The following is a 20,407-nucleotide window of genomic DNA, read 5'->3' as shown; positions in this document are numbered from 1 at the left end:
TATACTGCCTGTGACTTAGGACTCTAGGTTTCCTGTCCCAGCTATGCCACCGGTTCTATGACCTCTTAGACTTCAGTCTCTAAGACTCCCAAGTGAAGGTGATGGATTAGCTCAGGACCTTTAAAATGGTCCCAGGAGCCCTGGGTTCCTCAGAGGCACCTTGGGGCTTTTTGAGCAGAGGGGCCCAACTACCTGGCCTGTAGGCAGCCCCCTCCTTGTCACCATGCTTGGCCTTGGTCTGTTGGGTATCTTGGGTCACTGAGTAAGATTTCATTTGCTGAAAGGCTTCTGAGGATAAAATAAATTTGGAAACGCATGAATTAGCTGATTGTTGAGGAGGTAGGCTACTAGGTGGAAGGGTTGCCAGCTGTTGGCAGGAGTTCACTCTCCCCTTGGTCTTGCTTGTAGTTCTTCCCCTAACCACCTCTCTCTCTGGTGGCCCCACCCCCATCCTACCCTCACCATATGTTAATAACACGGATCTAGGGTCCAGTTACATCATGTGGTGGTTCTTCCTGTTCCTGGCCAGGAAACTTGAGTGTCCAAGGTGTTGTTACCTGAATGTCCTCTGAGTCCCTTCCTGTCATAACATCATGGTCCAGGTGTGCAAAGGAAAGCTCCTTTTCCTATAACTGAGACACTGTCTTCAGGCTGAGAGTGGGATACAGGTTCCCCTTCTGTCTGTCACTCTCTGGGTAGCCCTGGCCCTCACATCGCTGGTGCAGGAGAGCAGGGACCTGAAAACCTTATTCCCTTCACGTCCTCCTGGGCTCACAGCAGCCCCTCAACAAACACTTATTTAAGGAAAGCACCAAAGAATGAATGAACAAATCATAATTTTAAAGTGAAATTTCCTATTGAATAATAAATTCAAATCAAGAGACATGTTCTCTGCCTAACTTTTAAAGGATGGGAGGAGGAATAGGAGATAAGATAAACCTAAGTTTCCATTTCCTTACCCATAAAATGGGTAAAATCCCCAATTTAAAGTTATAATATAGCTCTACCATGATGGGTTGTTAAATCTTGAGTGTGTGGAAGAGCTCTTTCCAAAATGCAGAGGCTAAACATGAAAGGCTCAATTTTTCAAAGGCAGATAAAATGTTGGCACCCAAGTAAAAGAGTTTTAAAGTGAGTGGTTCACAGCTCAAGCAGAAAATTGAAACGGAGACATTTCTCTCCTTTCTATATACTGTCTATTCAGGAAGGATGCTTATACTCTCTAAGCTCTACATGTGCTGCTGGCCTGTAAAACATTCCTCCTGGGGAGAAAGGTCATTCTCCAAAGACTTCATTCTGCATGAGCTGAATGAATGTAAAAGGTCATCCTGTAGTGGTCTATGACTAATAAAATTAAAAAAAAGAATTTCTGTAAAGCTTTCAGCCAGATTTGTCCAGAGTGCAAGGATTCAGAAGTCGGTTCCAAAGCAGCCCAAAGACCTCCAGGCTGCTGGGGGGCCCATGTGATGCAGTGATGTCCCTTGCTTTGCTGAGATCATTTCTGGTGCTCTGGAAGCAACTGGAAGTGCTAAAGGAGCACTGGGGCCGACTCAAGCTGCGAGGCCAGGACATCAATTCTCCCTCTCTCCACAAACAGTTCTCGGAACTCTATGGGTGAGTGTACTCAGGGGGAAATTCATGTGAAGGAGTTGAACCTGGGATCTGGCAGATTACTGCCCTTGCTCTGAGGGTGACATTTGGTCCATGAATTTGGTTTGCCTAGCCCCACTGATCACAGAGGAAGCTGGGCAGTGTGTCTCTATGAACAGTGCTTTACAGGAGAAGCTGAGTTCCATTGACTGCAGGGACAGCCCTAGATTCCACTGAGCAACACTGTATATCATTTTCCCAGAGTTCTGTCCCTGGGAACTGGTGCTTCTGAAGTGTCCCTTCAGTGCTAACTCTAAGCTTTTTAGCTCATAGGATCCCAGCGAAAATTGAGTGGGGAGTGCTGCTGCCGTGACCTCCTCTCCACTCTCTGCCCCATTAGACCCAAGTCTAATGAGTCTCTGAGAGCTTCAGGCATCACAGCCAAGGTTACAATATGGTGCAGCATGAGGTGTTCTGTCTGCAGAATGCTGGGTTGTTTTCTCAACTTCAAGCCCTGGCTGGTATGACTTAGCTGATGGGAAAGGCATGTGGTTTCTGCCATGTGTCTGTAACCAAACAAGCATTCACTAAGTACCCAGCCACCACCCCAGGACCTTACTGAGGGTATTAGGGCTCACTTTGGTGGCCTAGTCCAAATTGTCTATCTTATGAGTTATGACAGGCAGCTTTCCTGGTAAACAGGGAGTGAGAAGACTTGTCAATATTTTGAAGAATGAAGACTGAAATTAAATGTGCCCAATGGGAAAAGGCCTAACAATTTAATATTGACTAAGGGAGTGGTAACTGTGGTGGATTTAGATGTCGATGTAAGTGGCTGTGATGAGTTGGGAGGTTTATGCATGATGACAGGAAACAGAACATGAATGAAAAGAATTGTCAGAGAATCTGAAAGAGAAAAAACGTTTGTTAATTTCTGTCTCTCTTCTTTAATAGAACTGACGTTCTCTACCCTAGCATGAAAGCTATAGCTAGGCAGATAGGGAAAGAAGATGAATTTGAAGGACTTATAATAAGTAGTAAGTCTACTCTTCCCTCTAAAGGAGCTTCAGAAATTGAAATAAAAACTCAGCAGGTATGTAGGAGCTATTTTTTTTTCTTTTTCTTTTCTTTTTTAATAGATCTTTATTGGAGTATAATTGCTTCACAATACTGTGTTAGTTTCTATTGTACAACAAAGTGAATCAGCCATATGCATACATATATCCCCATATCCCCTCCCTCTTGAGCCTCCCTCCCACCCTCCCTATCCCACTCCTCTAGGTGGTCGCAAAGCACCGAGCTGATCTCCCTGTGCTATGCGGCTGCTTCCCACTAGCTATCTATTTTACATTTGGTAGTGTATATATATATGTCCATGGCACTCTTACTTCACCCCAGCTTCCCCCTCCCCCCCCACCGTGTCCTCAAGTCCATTGCAGTAGCTATCTTGAACTTGACTTGAAAATTTGCTTTATGACATTAGCATGTAAAACTACAGATATACCCAAGTGGTGTTTTTTCTAAGAAGATAAGTGTTTATTGAGGGTTTGTAAATTGCTGAACAGACTCTGAGGAAACTCAGTATGTAAAGGTATGTGGGGCTTTGATTAAGCAAATAACTACCCTTTAACATCTCAGTTCTGTAAGTCTAGGTTTTCATATTTTTATTTTCCTCAAATTAAAAAAAAGACAATAGAAAACATAACCACTAGCATCTTAAACATAAAATCCTGCACACAGGTATCCCCCCTGCAACACGCACACTCATGGAAGTGGAATATTTAAAATAGCTCCTGTGATTGTTTTTCCGAGAATAAGACAACACAATTTATGTACTAGCCTATTTGGTGTGTGTTGATGGTCTATGTGGAGGGGTTGTTTTCCCAAGTGTTTGTTCCTCTCAGTCCTGGGATGCAGGCTCTGCCTGGCTGTGCTTATTGTAACAGGGAACAAAGACTCTAGCTGGTTGGGTGTAAGTGCAGAGGTGCATGTCCACTGAGCATCCAGGAGAACTCAGCACTCCCCCCGCCCTGCCCCCTGCCCACACACACACCCCAGTCCCAAGCCCGTTGCTTACCCTTCTGAACTCTGCTTCCTCTCGAGCACCTGGGGTCCTCTGACAGGGAGAAACGTGGGCTTTGCAAGCATAATGGGTAGAGTAAGAGCTCAGGGGTATTGGAACACAGTTTTTTCTTGATCATGTATGGAGTTTTAAATCTTCCTGTGAAATACTCCTTGGTATCTAAATTGAGTTTCAGACCTAAGCGCTTCTTATAATAACAGCTCACGAAATTCCTGGCCACATTTAGAGACTCCAAAACACAAGAGGTTGCTTCAGACATTGAGCACTTTGCAATTTAGCAGAACCTGGTAAAAAGGGATATATTTTATCAGTCAAGATGTGGGCCAGGAAAAAAAGATGTCTGTCTCCAAAAATGTGCATCTACCCAACTTAGGAACCCCAAAAAAGGAACCATTTCTTCTTCCCCAGGAGAGAGTAACAAAAGGACAGGACCCAGCCCAAGGCCCTTACACAAGAATTTAGGAGCCTAGAGTATAAGCCAATAGTGGAGAGTGGCTCTCAAACTGCTTACTCTAGCTTCAGAAACTTCTGGAAAATCTTGAAATTCATATGATCCAGGAGGTATTAAGTTAACAGAGAGATAACACTGGTTGTATCAGAAAAGTCCAAGGAGCAGCATACTCTCCCTATAGGTAAAGTATGTTTTTTTATTACTCTATAAAATAACATTTTTATTATTTTTTCCTAATTATGAAAGCAATCCATGTGTTCATATTCATGGAAAAACAAAAACACTACAACGCCCAGAAAATAGTATAAAAATTACTTTTTAACACCTTGGCCCAAGAAATAAGTACTTAAAAAAATTTTTTTTTATTTGAAGTATAGTTGATTTACAATGTTGTATTAGTTTCTGGTGATTCAGTTATATATTCTTTATCAGATTCTTTTCTGTTGTAGTTTATTATAAGATATTGACTATAGTTCCCTTTGCTCAGAGAGAAGTACTTTTATCGTTTTGATATATATTCTTGACTTAAAGAGCTTTTAAGTAGAAAACATTTGTAAACTTCAGTCTCTGCTGATTAACTCATAGCTGAAATAAAGTTGAAATGGGGGAAACACATAAAGCTTTTTCTTATATATAAGCGTATATAAATATATATCTTAGAAATACATATATTTGGGGTGGGAAGACAATCAAAATTGTTTCATTTGAGGTCTAAAGTCAGGGTGACTTAATGGGCAAGTGACTAGTACACTCCCACAGGACTCTCACAGGGGCACTTGGGGTTTAATGCTTTGTAGGTTCCATCTTGTACTCTTCTCTTTCACTTAGAATTTGTATTTTGTAAGTGGCATCCAGGGAGTCAATGTAGGATGCACCAAAGGCTTGTAGCCTGGGCTCACACACACTCCTGCTGCCTCCCCACCTTGCCAGGAGGAGTTCTCAGCTGCCTGTTCCTCTGCCCTCTGGCACCCCAGGCACCACTAACTTCCCCCTCACCATCCACATCCAGCAATGGCTGCCACTCCCCACCCAGTGGGGGCCTGAGCACGGGAAGGGCATGTGTGGGGCATGTGTACCTGACAGCATTTCAGGGACCCCAGACTGGCAGCACCAGGCTATGTTTAATGGGTGACTCGCTGGGTGTGAGCTTGTTGCCCATCCCTGGGAACCTAGAATATCCCAGGGCAGAGGTTGCAATACCCTTGGGGTTGCCCATCCGCGGTAGATAGGAGCAATGGGTCTGCAGGAAGAGGAGACGCCCAGCTCAACTTCTTCACCCCTGGCTTGGCATGAAGCCTCAGTCCAGTAGCTAGTAGACCAGGTACATTCATGCACCAGTCACAGGGCGGGGCCCCTGGTGCCTATGAAGGTTGTACTTGCCCTGAGCGCATCCCCATGCCAAGGATCCAACATTAAAAACAAAAACACTGTGACAGGTCAAGAGAGAGACTGAAGAAGAAAGAACATTTTATATTTTAGTACCTTTAACGACACTTTTTTCCTGCTTTTTGAACAAGGCCTGCGTTTTTATTTTTCATGGGGCACCATAGATTATGTGGCTGGTCCTTTCTGAACTACAGTGTCTACTCCTAACTCCTACTAATTCTGTAGGAAAATCCACAACCTTTGAGCTAAGGGGAGTTGTTTGACTAACAAAATAAATAATGGTTTCCTTTTGAGACAAGGTTCACAGACATTGTAATGTTAATTAATAACCTCTGTGGGCATCTAAGACACTGTGGTTTTATCAGTGCTTCGAGCAACTGAATTCTGTAAGCAGGACTTTGGGAAAAGGCTGTGCAGTGAGAGAGCAAGCCCCCACCAAATGGGCATCTCTGACTGTCACCAGAGAGTAGAGTGTGATTGAGCTCCGATTACAGAACATTTAACAAGACACAAAGCGTCTGTTGTTTGTGCTGTGTTTGCTGCATCCAGGCAGTTCCCTTCTGAGTCCTTGGAGAAAATCCACAAGCACAGGGCAGGTGCAACCATCTGCACGTTTCAGGGCTATGATGCTTCTGAGACGTCTGGGTGGGGGCCCAGGGGAGGACGTGTCTTTGCTTTGCAGCTGTGCCGTGTGTTGCCTTGTGCAGGGTGCTTGTCAGCTGTGCTTGGAAAGGGCCTTCAGTAAGGGGCTGATGGGAGTCAGGCAAAGGGGAGGGGTAGAGTTATTTTTAATGGTGGTAAGGTTGATATTACCAAACCTTACCAAAACCTAGAGTATACTGGCCAATTCTAAAGTCTTGTTCAGATTCTGTACTCTTAAGATTTTTTAAATAAATGCCAGTAATGAGGGTGTTTTGTTATTGTTGGTTTTTGTTTTTGAATCATGATTCAGCATGATTTGGTGGAGAGGCCTGGGTCTTCTCCTGTGCTGAGTTCCCGCACTACAAGTGATGGAGTCGCCACTGTGTGCTAGGGGAGCTTTTATATTCTTCGACTTAGTGTTCCTGAGACCTCTGTGGGCTGAGTATGTGGAAGAGGGTGATAAAACCTTAGAACTTGGGCTTCCCTGGTGGCGCAGTGGTTGAGAGTCCGCCTGCCGATGCAGGGGACACGGGTTCGTGCCCCAGTCCAGGAAGATCCCGCATGCCGCAGAGCAGCTGGGCCCGTGGGCCATGGCTGCTGAGCCTGAGCGTCCGGAGCCTGTGCTCCGCAACGGGAGAGGCCACAACAGTGAGAGGCCCGCATACCGAAAAAAAAAAAAAGAGAGAGAAACCTTGGAACTTGCACTCACCTACTGCTCATCTCAGCAGCAAGAAGCAGCCATAGTGGATTGGGCTTCCAACAGGGGCTGCTTCTTCATGAAGAGATCACCATTTGTGGTCAAGGTTAGCTTGGAGCTAGGGGTTTCTCCAGAGGGAGTTGGGAATGGAGAGTATTGAGAACAGGGGACATCACAGGCTCGAATATTTCTCCCCTATTCCCTTCCCTCCTCCCCACCTTGTCTTGGAGCTTAATCTTTTTATACAGCTTCTGAATGAGCTTCCAGTTTGTCAGTGAGCATCTGAAAATGTAGCAGCCACACCTGGTCTGGTGCTAGTTCTTGGTAGCTTGTGCTCCCCTGAGAGTGATCAAAAGCAGCCCCAGATATCCTCACTCAGCCTCAGGGCTTGCTTAACAGAGAGATGGGCTCCACTGATTCAGAAAGGCTCTGCCATTCCCCATCTTTGACATTTTGGCATTGAAGTAATTTTTAATTGATTTTCTAAATTTCTCTGAGCAGTTTATAAGGCCAGCAGCCTCCAAAGTGGAGGCATATATCCCAGGGGTGTGGGAAGAAAGTACTAGAACTTCTGAATAGATTACGTCTGTATGTAAGAAGCCCATGTTACGCTCTACACTAAGGTGTCCTGAAGTCACCCCGGGGAGGCAATGCACAAGAGAATAATAAGAAAGAGTAGAGTTGACAGTACTAATCCTAGTACATGCTTATCTTTAGCCACATTACGAGGTTCAAAAAGATAACCTAATCACATCTAAGAAGTCAGACAAAATTTTTTTTTAAGTCAAAGAAACTATTGGGAACGTGGATTGAGATTCATTCTTATTGTTGATGAATCTCACCCTATGTACATCATGCTTTGCAATATTAGCCATTGATAGTACTGGAGGTAGTTATGAATACATAAACAGACATATGTTAAAGGTGAGTGAACAAAAATGCTTTTCTTGAAGGAAGCACAATCAAAACATTTGGGAGAACACGGGCTGAGTCAGCATTTCCCCGGCAGTGTGCCCTGGAATACTAACTCCTCCGCATGTTAATGCAGTAGTTCTCCCAACCCCCCTTCACTAACAGACTCATGGATTACCTGAAGCTTTCCATTCCCTTGGTAGCACAAGCCAGCAAAGTACTCACTAATCACAGCCTTTGGGTTGCATATGTTTACCTAGCATCATTGATCGTTGTTTGCTCCAAACCTGTTTGTGCCAGTTTTACCTGTCATTGTGTTTGAGTAATTTAGTTATTATGTAAACCAATGACATAGGGGTACAAAAAGAAAGATCTGTTCTCTAAAAACTAAGTTGAAATAGATAAACTATGGTACATCCAGTCAATGGAATATTACTGAACGCTAAAAAGAAATGAGCTATCAAATCATGAAAAGACATGAAGAAAGCTTAAATGTATATTACTAAGTGAAAGAAGCCAACCTGAAAAGGCTACATATTGTATGATTCCAACTATGTGACATTCAAAAAAAGACAAAACCATGGAGACAGTAAAAAGATCAGTGGTTGCCAGCAGTTGAGAGAGAAGAGAACAATGAATAACAGAGCACAGAGGATTTTTTGGGCAATGAAACTATTCTGTATGATACTACAGTAGTGGATACATGCCATTATACATTTGTCCAACCCATAGTTTCACAAGAGTGAACCGTAATGTATACTGTGGACTTTGGATGATAGTGATGTGTCAATGTATGTTCATCAGTTGTAGCAGATGTACCACACTGGTGCGGGATGTTGATAACCGGGGAGGCTGTATGTTTTGGGTGAGGGTGCAGGGGATTTATGGGAACTCTCTGAATTGTCTGTTCAATTATTCTGTGAACCTAAAACTTCTTTTCAAAAAACGAAAAATGATGCTTTTGGATTGTTTCATGGTCTTTAAGATATCTCTCCATAAAAAGAAACATGCCAAAAACACACACACACTAGAAATTGTAGACCACACACTATGTATTATGATTTATAGAGGAAAGACGGTACAGAACTCCAGTGAGTGGGTACATACAAAGAAAAAGCCTAGGCTCTATGTTAGAAGATTGGCAAATGTTTGTATATTTGTGGGTTGTTTTTTTTCGGTACGCGGGCCTCTCACTGTTGTGGCCTCTCCCGTTGCGGAGCACAGGCTCCGGACGTGCAGGCTCAGCGGCCATGGCTCACGGGCCCAGCCGCTCCACGGCATGTGGGATCTTCCCGGACCGGGGCACGAACCCATGTCCCCTGCATCAGCAGGCAGACTCCCAACCACTGCGCCACCAGGGAAGCCCTATTTGTGTATTTTAAATTTAAATAAAATGTTTAAGATAGTGCATGTCATTTTTTAAGCATTCTCTGGTTTAACAGACTAATTGACAAACCAACTCTTAGTCTTGATTGCATTGGACAGGAGGATTTCTACTGTGTTTTGCAGGGGTTAGGGAAGAAGGGTTTTATTTGCTTTTTAAAAATAAGTTTGGGAAACTGGGAGTAAATAATGTTAGAAAGGTTCCTTTACTCCAGACTTTCTCAGAGCCTTTACTATCCTACTGTGTGTTGAATCTCCAGAGAGAGAGTATGAAATGTTCTTTGAATTTATTTGACCACAGAACCCTTTTATTCCCTTGGGAATATCTTTCATCACCTCAAAGAACTAGTGTTCTGGGAAGCAGTTTGAGAAACACAGGAGTACAAAATTCATACATACGCTTGAAGCAATAAGGTTTTCAACCTACCCATTGCCTCCAGCCACCCAGCTGATCAAGAGAACAACTGTGATTGGCAGTTGTGTGCCTTCAAATTTCAATTTTGCCTTGGCTTAGGATGCAGGGGCCGCTCAGGTGCAGAGCGTTGGCGGTTGTGTTAGAGAAGTGAAGTGCTGCCAAACCAAGCTGCCCTTCAGAAGGAGGGGGCTATGTGGGTGTGGGGTGTTCAGAGAGGAAGAGAGGGGAAGTGGTTTGGCCACCAGGAAGTCAAAGTTTCCTTCAGTTAAATGACCTAGGAACAGAGTGAGAGGGAAGAAAAAACCCCAATTGTACCCCCAGTGTGCTATCTCCCTCCCACCTCCATGCTTTATCTTAAAGAAGCCATGCACACACACACACATAAAATGGGACACATTTGGAGACCACCAACACCACCTGGCCAGGAACTGTTTCTCTTGGATGAATTCTTCTCATCCTGACTTCACCTGACTCCTGCCTACAGATGCAGGTGCATGTCTGAACTTGAACTCAGGAGGAGGAAGTATGCCGGGAAGAAGTCCCAACACTTCAATAAAATATTACCCCCTCAGCTGAACCCATAGCTAAACCCCAAACCAACTCTGTGGGCATTTGCCAGGTGAAGATCCCCAAACTAGAAGTGTGTGGCCCTCGCAAGGATTATCTGTGAGCCAGAGACCTGCCAGGAGAGTACCCTGGAAAAAGTATCCAGTTTCTTATCTGAACATTTCTGAAACATACATGAGCTCTGTCTTGTCAAAGTTTAGACTTATGGAAGTCTTAAACATCTTAGAAGTATGAACTTCTAGGCACAACATTAACTCTTGGATTTTCTACTTCAACTATGTTAGGACAGTGGTGATATTTCTATTCACCTTTATTATCCTAAAGAAAAAGCAAAATCAGATTTAGTTGTTTATGATGGAAAGTAGCCAATTGTAGAAGAAATGTGGAATTCCATTTTGAAAAACAGGACCCCTGATAAATAATAAGTGCAAATACCAGAGGCTCCTGCTCTGTCATATCTACATTTCAGGGAGGATTTTGCTGGATGCTTGCTGTTGTGTGCACTGAGTCTCCCGTCAGAAAATGAAAGTATGAGTAGGAAATCTCATCTAAAATTAGAAACAGGTGGGGGCAGGGAGAGGCCCTGTGGGTACACTTGCTGGTGGCCAGCCCCACCCCCAACAGAAAAGGGAGTGGGGTGGGGCTTGGCTTCCACCTCTGACGCCCTAGGGCTCTGTCAGTTTCACGACTCCCCAGGAGTGGGAAGAGGAGAGAAATAGGTGAGTGAGGTTAAGAGGTGCAAGCTTCCAATTACAAAGTAAATAAGTCATGGGGACGAAATATACAGCAGAGGGAATATAGTTAATAATATTGTAATAATTTTGTATGGTGACAGATGGTAACTAGATTTATGGTGGTGATGATTTTGTAATGTATAGAAATATTGAATCACTATGTTGTGCACCTGCAACTAATACAATGTAGTAGGTCAATTATACCTCAATTAAAAAAAAAAAGAAAAAGACTCTCCTGGGGCCACGCGCGAGGAAGTAGGCCTCACACAAAATGATAACGTACACAAGTACTTTTGCTCTTCCATATGGAAGTTAAAGAGTGTTGACATACTTCATTGTTCCAGCACTGTCATATTATTTTTAAATTTGATTTTATTTTTTAACAGATAATGCATTTACCTGGTTCAAAATTCAAAATGACATAAAACATATATATTGAGCAGGCTTGTTGCCACCATTGACCCCCTTCTGCCACCCCTATGTAATCATCTTTTTCAGTTTTTAATATATCCTTTTCAGTGCTTTTTATACATATACTATTTCATTCTTTTATTCAATACCTATTTCCTAAGCACCTGCTAGTTTCTAGGATATATATTTTAAGCACTGTTTTGGGCATACAGTAGTCCTCCCTTTTCTGTGGGGAGTATGTTGCAACACCCCTAGTGGATGCCTAAAACCAGGGATAGTACCAAACCCTATATATAGGGTTTATATAGTATACTGTGTTTTTTTCCTATACATACATACCTACGATAAAGTTTAATTTATAAGCTAGGCACAGTAAGAAATGAACAATAACTAATAATAAAATCGAACACTTAAAACAATATATTATAAAAAAGTTATGTGGGGCTTCCCTGGTGGCGCAGTGGTTGAGAGTCAGCCTGCCGATGCAGGGGACACGGGTTCGTGCCCCGGTCTGGGAGGATCCCACATGCCGCGGAGCGGCTTGGCCCGTGAGCCATGGCCGTTGAGCCTGCGTGTCCGGAGCCTGTGCTCCGCAACGGGAGAGGCCGCAACAGTGAGAGGCCCACATACCGCAAAAAAAAAAAAAAAAAAAAAAGTTATGTGAATGTGGTCTCTCTCGAAATATTGTACTGTACTCACCCTTCTTCTTGTGATGGTATGAGATGATAAAATGCCTATGAGAGGAAGTGAGGCGAATGACGTTGGCATTGTGATTTAGCACTGGGCTTCTGTTGGTCTTCTAACGATAGGTCAGAAAGGATCGTCTGCTTCAGGTGACCCTGGATCATCGGGCCATTATGACATCCATGGTTGGATGTCAGGAGGAGACTACATTAGTGGTTGGGGATCCTGGGTGGGACGGGATGGAGCAGGATGGCCCAAGATTTAATCGTGCTACTCAAAACGGTGCTCAATTTAAAACTTACGAATTGTTTATTTCTACAAGTTTCCATTTAATATTTGCAGACTTCAGTTGACCACAGGTAACTAAAACTGCAGAAAACAAAACCACGAATAAGGGAAGACTACTGTACATCCTAACTATCATGGAGCAAAAATCCTTTCTCTCATGGAATTTATCATCTAGAAGGGGATAGACAGACAATAATCAATGAACATAAGAAATAAGAAAATAATGGAGTGAGGAGGATAGTGGTGTGAAGGTTCAAAGGGGCACATTGTAATTTTAAATAGGGTGGTCAGGATAGACTTCACTGAGAAAGTGACGTTTTGAGCAGAGTTGAAGAAGGTGAGGGAGTTAGCTATGTGGGTATCTGGGGGAAGAGCATTCCAGACAGAAAGACAGCCCATACATAGGCCCGAAGCAGAGCATGCCTGTCATATTCATGGAACAGCAAAGACCCAAGTGTGGCTGGAGTGGAGAGAGTGAGGGAGAGTAGTAGGAGATGAAGTCAGAGAGGAAGCATGAAAGGACAACAGACTGTGCAGGAGCTTGCAAGCACTTTAGTGCTTACTCTGAATGCGATGGGGAGCCTGTCCCAGATTTTGAGTCGCATGATCTGACTTATATTTGAATAGAGTCTCTCTGGCTGCTATGTTGGGAACAAAGGGTAGAAGAAGGGAGAGGCTGGTTTTGAGGCTATTGCAGTAATCCAGGCAAGAGGAGATGGTGAATCAAACAAGGTTGGGAGCAGTGGAAGTATTAAGTGGTAAGATTCTGGGCATATTTTTAAAGTAGTCACTGATGAATTGGGTATAGAGTTTGGGAAAAAGAGAAGAGTCCATGATGACTCCAAAGCTTTTGACCTGAGCAATTGGGAAAACTGAATTGCCATCAGTTGAGATGGCAAGTTAGGGAGAGAAGATCAGAAATTTAATTATGCACAAGTAAAGTTTGAAATGCCTTTTAGACATCCAAGAAGAGATGCCAAGTGGATATTAGATCTAAATTTGAGGGTTGTCAGCATACAGATGGTATTTAGCCATGATACTAAATGAGATAGCCAAGGGGGTGAGTGCAGATAGAAAAAACAAAAACGGTGAACCAAGGGCTGAGTCCTAGGACACTCTAATGTTAAGAGCTGGCGGTAGAGTGGGGAGGCAGCAAGAGGAACCTACAGGGAACAGTGAGGTAGAGGAAAACTAGGACAGGGTGGTGTCCCAACGTCTGGTGATGGAAGTTTCTCAAGCAGGAGGAAGTGACAAATTGTGTGAAATGTTATTGGCAGTCAAGTAAAACCACTGGCTTTAGCCATGTTGAGGTCACTGGTGTTTATGACAAAATCAGTTTCAGTGGAGTGGAAGGTAAAAGCTGTGTGAGTGGGTCTAAGAAGGATTTTGAGAGAAGTCACAGACATTAAGTATAGACATCTCTTTCTGAGAGATTTGCTAGAAAGGGAGCAAAGAAATGAGGCAAAAGCTGACAGGGGAAATAGGATCAAGTGGAGAATTTTTATGAGGTGGGAGAAATAATGTATGCTCTTGTGAATGATTCAGGAAAGAGGGGAGAAGTGATGATATCAGAGAAAGCCAAATATTTGAACCAATGGCCTTGAATAGGCTTGAGGGGATGGCCTCTCCCTTTATTGTTATTTTCTGTATCTTTCTTATGAAAGATAGCATTTTATACCCACTTTTCTACACCTTGCATTTTCCTCTTAATCTATGGTTCTTTTCACATCAATACATGGAGAAATTCTCTTTTTTTACAGCTGCATACTATCCCATTGGAAGGATATACTACAGTTTGTGTGTTGTTTTTAAGTTTTTGCTGTCCTCAGCAATGCTATTCTGAATAACTGTGTATATGCCTCATCACATATGTGTCAGCCCTGTTGCTGCTTCAGTGTAGGAGCTAAAAGTTCATCTTCTGCGGCTCTCAACATTTCTAATCTGTGACTCTTTCTTCTCTCTTTTGGATTTCCTCCTCTTTTTTTATTAACTCTGCATTCAAATTAATTTTGCCTTGTAACACCAGGAATGTACTTAAATAGATAAATATAATAGCTCTTCATTTATTTCTGATAGTTGTGTTAGGTCAAAATAATTGTTCAGATACATATAGGGACTTTATGAAAACAGATGCCATATAGGATCAATAATTACATTTGGTTTGGGATTTTTAGTTATGGTAACAAAATATTGTTCACCGGACTTCAGAGGTACTTTTCCGAATCTTTTCATTAGGAATCTTGTTAGAGATCTTCCTTATTCCCATGTTCTGGAGGATCCTCTGTCCTCAACCACCACCTCCCCTCCCCTGCCTCACCCATTAGTTTTTGTGTATTTGGAAGTGACAGCTTGTGTCCAGTATTATGTCTCAGACAGTTGCCAACTCGTAGCTATTAAAGGTTGTTCGATATTTCCTGGTACTAGTGTTGGTATGTTTCTCCCCTAGACCTTTGGAAACACCAAGTCATGAGAGAAAACTTTTCAGTTATCAGACCACAAATAGTTGAAAATTTTGTACAGAGATTACTGGAGAATTACCAGGATGGTGGACTAGAGGTATGTACTGAAAATTAGTCATTCTAGAGTGTGGTTTGCTTTTTTTTTTGTACATAAACCCAAACAAGAAAGACTTTCCCTTCAACACATCTCCTAATGCTTCCCTTACTCCCTTAGAGTTGAAGATGTGAATACTGAGGCTGTACTTGAGAATGGACTTGAGGATATGGGGAGGGGGAAGGGTAAGCTGTGACAAAGCGAGAGAGAGGCATGGACATATATACAGTACCAAACGTAAGCTAGATAGATAGTGGGAAGCAGCCGCATAGCACAGGGAGATCAGCTCAGTGCTTTGTGACCGCCTGGAGTGGTGGAATAGGGAGGGTGGGAGGGAGGGAGACGCAAGAGGGAAGGGATGTGGGAACAGATGTATATGTATGACTGATTCACTTTGTTATAAAGCAGAAACTAATAATAAAAAAAAAACTGAGGCTGAACTCAAAGTAGAAATCACATGTTACCATTTTAATTTTGGAAAAAGACTGATTTCTAATTAAGTTGGGAGAGTAATTAGACTATGCATGTTGGCTAATTTCAGATTTGGCCAATTTTTTAGAGTAACCTTGGAGTTTATGGATGAGTTATTTTTAGCAACATTTCCTGTTATTGATTTTTTTAGTATAAAAATTTTAAGAGAAAAACCAAAATAGTGTATGAAATCACTACCTAAAAAACTTCTTTAAATGTGCAATATGAAGAAAACATAACAGCTCAGAAAGGTAACATTTTCACCCCTATTCCACTCCATCATCCCCAGTTTCCTCTCCCAAAGGAAGCCAGTATCAACAATTTGTATGTGTGTATATGTATTTGAATTCATAACAACTCCATATAATATGTATTTAACAATAATATATATTTAATACATACAACAGGCATACACACAGTCCTTGGAGTTTTTAACTGTTTACTATTGACAGGAGGTGCCTTTCTAAATCAAAGGAATCTGCTGAAAAGGCAGTATAAGAATGTTTGTGGATATTTGTCCATAACAGAGTTTTTAGGCTCTTTAAGAAATTAAGCCTTAAGTGCAGTAGGTAGCTGTGAATCCAGTTTCCTTTGAAATTCAATCATTTTTAAAAGCCTGCCTTAGAAAAATGTGCTCAAATTTTTGGACAACATTTTCTCCACATTTATATTTTTCTAAGCTCTCCAAATAGTCCCCATAATTTTATAATAAGCACTTCAGTTCTTATTTATAAGGTAGAGAATTCACAAGCTTGCTTAGAGATACACTATTGCTCAGAATTTACATGTATTTGTTTTAAGCTTTCAATTATACCCAGTGTGCTGCTGTGTATTCTGATGAGGGGGTGAAGTAATTCCTCTTGGATCCCTGCAGTTCAGTGATTCTCAAGCAGAAGTACAGAGGTGATTAAGGTGGGGTATGCTCAGAGAAATGTTTGAATCAAAAAATTTTGTGGCTTTCCTTAAAAGGAAGGAAATTCTGACACATGCTTCATTATGGAAGATATTCTGTTACGTGAAATAAGCCAGTCACAAAAACATAAATGCTGCATGATTCCACTTACATGAGGTACATAATGTAATCAAATTCATAGAGACAGAAAGTAGAATGGTGTTTGTCAGAGACTGGCGGGTGGGGGAATGGGGAGTTAGTGTTTAATGGGTGCAGGGTTTCAGTTTGGCAACACGAAAAGAGTTCTAGAGATTGATTGCACAACGTTGTGAATGTACTTAATGCCGCTGAACTGTATACTTAAAAATGGCTAAAATGGCAAATTTAATGTATGTTTTACCATGATAAAAAAAGCGAACAAAAAGTTTGTGGCTCAAGATCTGCTCATCCCTTATCTATGTACTTCACCCCAACATTGAAGACAGGATCTTCTGGGAAAGAAATGTGAGTATTAGTAAACAGGGCAAACCTAGATCAGGCACAGCTGAAACTGAGGGCACACTGAAGAGGCTGGTATCAGCCTGCGGTTGTCTTGGAATAACAGGACCCCAGAATGTTAGGTCCCTCCAAAGTCTGCGCCTGGTGGGCTTCTAGTCTCTTCTGGATCATCTGCAGTGACTGGGAGCTCACTGTCTTTCAATCCCCACCCATACCTCCCCACCCCCATTCCTGGCAGCTCTTGTTTCAGGCACCTCTTACTGAGCTGGATTTGGCCTCCCCACTGTCTCCACCATGGATCCTAGTTCTGTCCCTGGGATGCCACAGATCATGGTTCTGACCCCTCACAACAAGCCTTTAGATATCTGAGGGCAGGTCAGTCAGAGAAGCTCAGTTGGGCCATTACTAGCATGTGTGAATCTTCTGTAAAATTACAAGTTGGGCCAGCTCCAGGAGGACAAACCCAAACAGGTGCCCCTCTGGGTGGTGGATAACAAATATTTACCCCTTCCTTCAGGCGGTACAGCCTATACCAGGGCACATGGACAGGGAAATGGTGCTCCCCTCAGCTGGGTGCCCCTGCGCAGAGCAGACTGCACTGGTGTGCAAGGAGAGCCTGAGCCCCGCCTTCCCTCCTTCAGCCTAAACCAGCTTCCTTTCCTTCAACCGCTATGAATGGCCCACGCTCCCGGTCAAGATCCTCTAAATTCAAGGCGGTCTGGGCAGCCAAGAGTGCCCTTGTCCTGGGTGCTCTGCTTTGATGAACACCCATGGGTGTGTTAGGTTTTGTCACAGCTGACTCATGAGGCTGACAGCCACCTGAAGCCCACACACGGCCTTCAGGCATCCTGCTACTGCCTCATTATTAGCCTTGTTCTTGTTCAACTTGGTCCACTCTTTGAACCTCTTGAAATCTTTAAAACTTTGGATTTTTATCATCCAGCATACTGTCTCTCCCTTCCAGGTTCATGTCAGCCTACCCTTGGTATCCTCCTTCAAGCCTTTGATAACAGTGTATGAAAGGACAGGCCCCAAGTGCTGTGCTACCCACTCTGGGTCCCCTCCAGTCTTAACAGGTACTTTGGGCACAGTCTTTCAGTGACCAGAAACTCATCTGGTTGTCCTTTCACCCAGCCCATGTTCTCCGTTTGTCCAAAAGGACATCATAAGAAACCTTCTCAGATGTCCTGCTGAGATCCAGATACACTGCATCTGCTATATTTCCTGAGGGAAAAGTTTAATCTGATCTGACTATTCTTGAACCCATGTTGGCTTCTCGTGATTTTTGCTTCCTTCTCCAAATTCTAGAACACCAGCCTTTCACAATCAGTTCTAATATCTCGGCCAAATTTTGTACCAAACACACTGGCCTGAAGTTAGAGATTGACCTTTTTTGCAAATCAGAACTGTAATAGTCTATTTTGTGGATTCCAGAACCATTTCCATTTATATGCCAAGAGTCATTCACTCATTCAGCAAGTGTTTATTAGATCTCCTGTTTTTTCTCAGGCGCTTTATTAGAGATATAAAGGCAAAAGGTACAGTTTCTGCCCTCAAAGAACTTATGGAAAAAGTTAGGTGAACCAGCAATGTCCGGAAAAGGCTCTTCACATTAAGTACTTTGATAGAGGCACAAATGGGGTGCTATGTGATCTCCAAGAAGGGTGAACACAACCCAGCTAGAGGGAGGGGTGGGAAGTAGTCAGGGAAGACTTTCTGGAAGAGGTATTGTTTGGGCCAAGTTTTAAAGCACAAGTCGGAGTTGGCCAGAGGAAGAAGGGCTGGGGAGGGAAGTCAGCAATCTAGGAAGGGAGTTATAGCAGAGTTCAGAGGAGGACATTGTAAAGGTAGGCAGGGCCAGATCCTGAATGGCCTTGTGTGCAATCCGTATGAGTTTGGATTTCATCCCGGAGTCAGTGGGAAGTCACTGAAGCATTTTGTCAGCAGAGGTAGGTTTTAGAAATATCATCAAAACACCTTGTGTGTGCCTGAGGTTAGATGGATTGTTATGAGGGGCTCCAAGAGGAAGCAAACCACAGAAGCACAGTTTGCTCCCAGCAGGGTCAGACTTTTGCCATAACAAGGCCTGGCACCTACCTTGCTTCTCTCCAGGCTGGATCTCCAGAAGAATCCATGGGGCAATCTTGTGCTCTTCCAGCCGGTGCCACCCAGTACAGTTCAGGTTTAAGTGTTGGTGAAGAAATCAACCCACTGGAGGGCACTGGGCCAACGGTCGTTACTCTGGTTCTTATGGAACCCAGGGGCCTGCCTTGGAGGGGAAGTTGGCAGATGAAGCCCCTTTGTGCTGCACTTTAACATCGAGCTGACTTTTAGTGACCTAGGAAGGCAGGGGTGAGTTGTAGAACAGCTTTTGAGAAACAAATTGCTCTGAGAGCTCATAGGACTGTGCCAAAAGAAGCACGTAGGCTGTAGTCCCACAACAGATGCTGCTCAGGTGGCTCCAGTGCTGCTTCTGGGAGGCCAAGTACCATCTGCAGAAGCAAAGTTCATCTGGAGAGAGGGACTGCTGGGAACTGGGAGTCTCCCTGCACCTCTCTGTCACCTGTCAGTCATTGCTGCCTGTCTGCTCCACTCAGACATGGTCCATGTGCCCACTGCAGATGCTCTGGCAGGGCCCTTACTCCTCTCCCTGCCTTCCCACTCACCCCCTATATGCCATCGCCTTGAGCTGATCTTTCAGCCCAGTCTCCTGAGGCCTCAGCAGAGCCACTGAGGGAAGGAAGCAACATGATTTCTCTGGCCTCTGGAGATGCTCAAGGGGAGTCCTGGCCATTCTCACCTCTTTGGTGTAACACAGACTCATCCAAGGCTTCCTCCTTGGCTGGTTAAAATAGCATGCTGGCTAAGAGAGGACGGCAGAGGGCCATGGTGGTTCAAGTCTGCATTTCTGTTTGTTTGGGATCCTATATCTGCAGTGGCTATGGAGACATTAGTTTGAGAAGTGTTTGCCCTGTGGAGGCCTTGTTGGCATGCTCAAGTTTGGGTACTGCTGTCCAGGACAGAGAGGGGTGAGTCACTGTAGCTGACTCCAAGCACTGGGCCTGGCCCACCTAGATGAGGTCACTGGCCACACCCTGATGGCCCCAAATGTGGTCTCATGACTTCTCAAGCCTTCAGGCTTTCAACACACTCAGTCTGGGAAGTGCTATCTTTGTCAATACTAATTCATGTAGCCTTGGTCTTTTCACCATAAAGAAGTCAAGGTCCAGGGGATGGAATCTTGGTGCCCTTTGCCTTGGTGTCAGCAGCTGCCTCTGGCTGTCCTACTGCTCACTTTCCAGGACCAGGATGGATTGCCCTCACCCACCTCCTCTGAGGGAACCCCTTGAGGAGGCCCTGGAGAGTGAGGGTGGGAGGCTGAGCGCCTCCCCTGACTGCCTGGCTCCTGTTCATAAAATCCCCCATGAGCAGAGGTTTTCATCTACTGTTTCCATTATGCATGTCTTGAGTGCATCCTGCCAAACTGCTATAGTTGATAACCTTTACCAAAGCTTTACTATTTTTTAATTAGTATATACATTTTATTTAAACATACATTTTTATATATAATTATTTTAATTATATATACATTTTATGATTATATTAGAAAATAGAAATATGATGTATTAGAAAATATACTCATAATCTTACCCTCATTGATAGCCACTATTATTATTTTGGTGTCTTTCCTTCCAAATTTTATTTATAACTTTTAAAAATTCATGCACTTTTTTTTAACAAAATAAGATT

The 20,407-nt window shown here is 43.4% G+C and overlaps 1 protein-coding gene across 1 annotated transcript in view; it reads left to right on the top strand.

Moving 5' to 3' along the window:
- Positions 1-20,407, top strand: part of LOC132499844 (coiled-coil domain-containing protein 162-like) — a 45,938-nt gene that overhangs the window by 6,743 nt on the left and 18,788 nt on the right. The window contains 5 exon segments of the mRNA XM_060114542.1: positions 1,378-1,614; positions 2,545-2,683; positions 4,190-4,239; positions 4,241-4,305; positions 14,690-14,799. Of these exon segments, the coding sequence (XP_059970525.1) occupies positions 1,378-1,614; positions 2,545-2,683; positions 4,190-4,239; positions 4,241-4,305; positions 14,690-14,799 (601 nt within the window).

The sequence above is a fragment of the Mesoplodon densirostris genome, chromosome 12 (genome assembly GCF_025265405.1).
Source record: "Mesoplodon densirostris isolate mMesDen1 chromosome 12, mMesDen1 primary haplotype, whole genome shotgun sequence".
Lineage (NCBI taxonomy): Eukaryota > Metazoa > Chordata > Mammalia > Artiodactyla > Ziphiidae > Mesoplodon > Mesoplodon densirostris.
The sequence above is the reverse complement of the archived record's forward strand: the minus strand, read 5'-3'. Positions and strand labels throughout refer to the sequence as shown.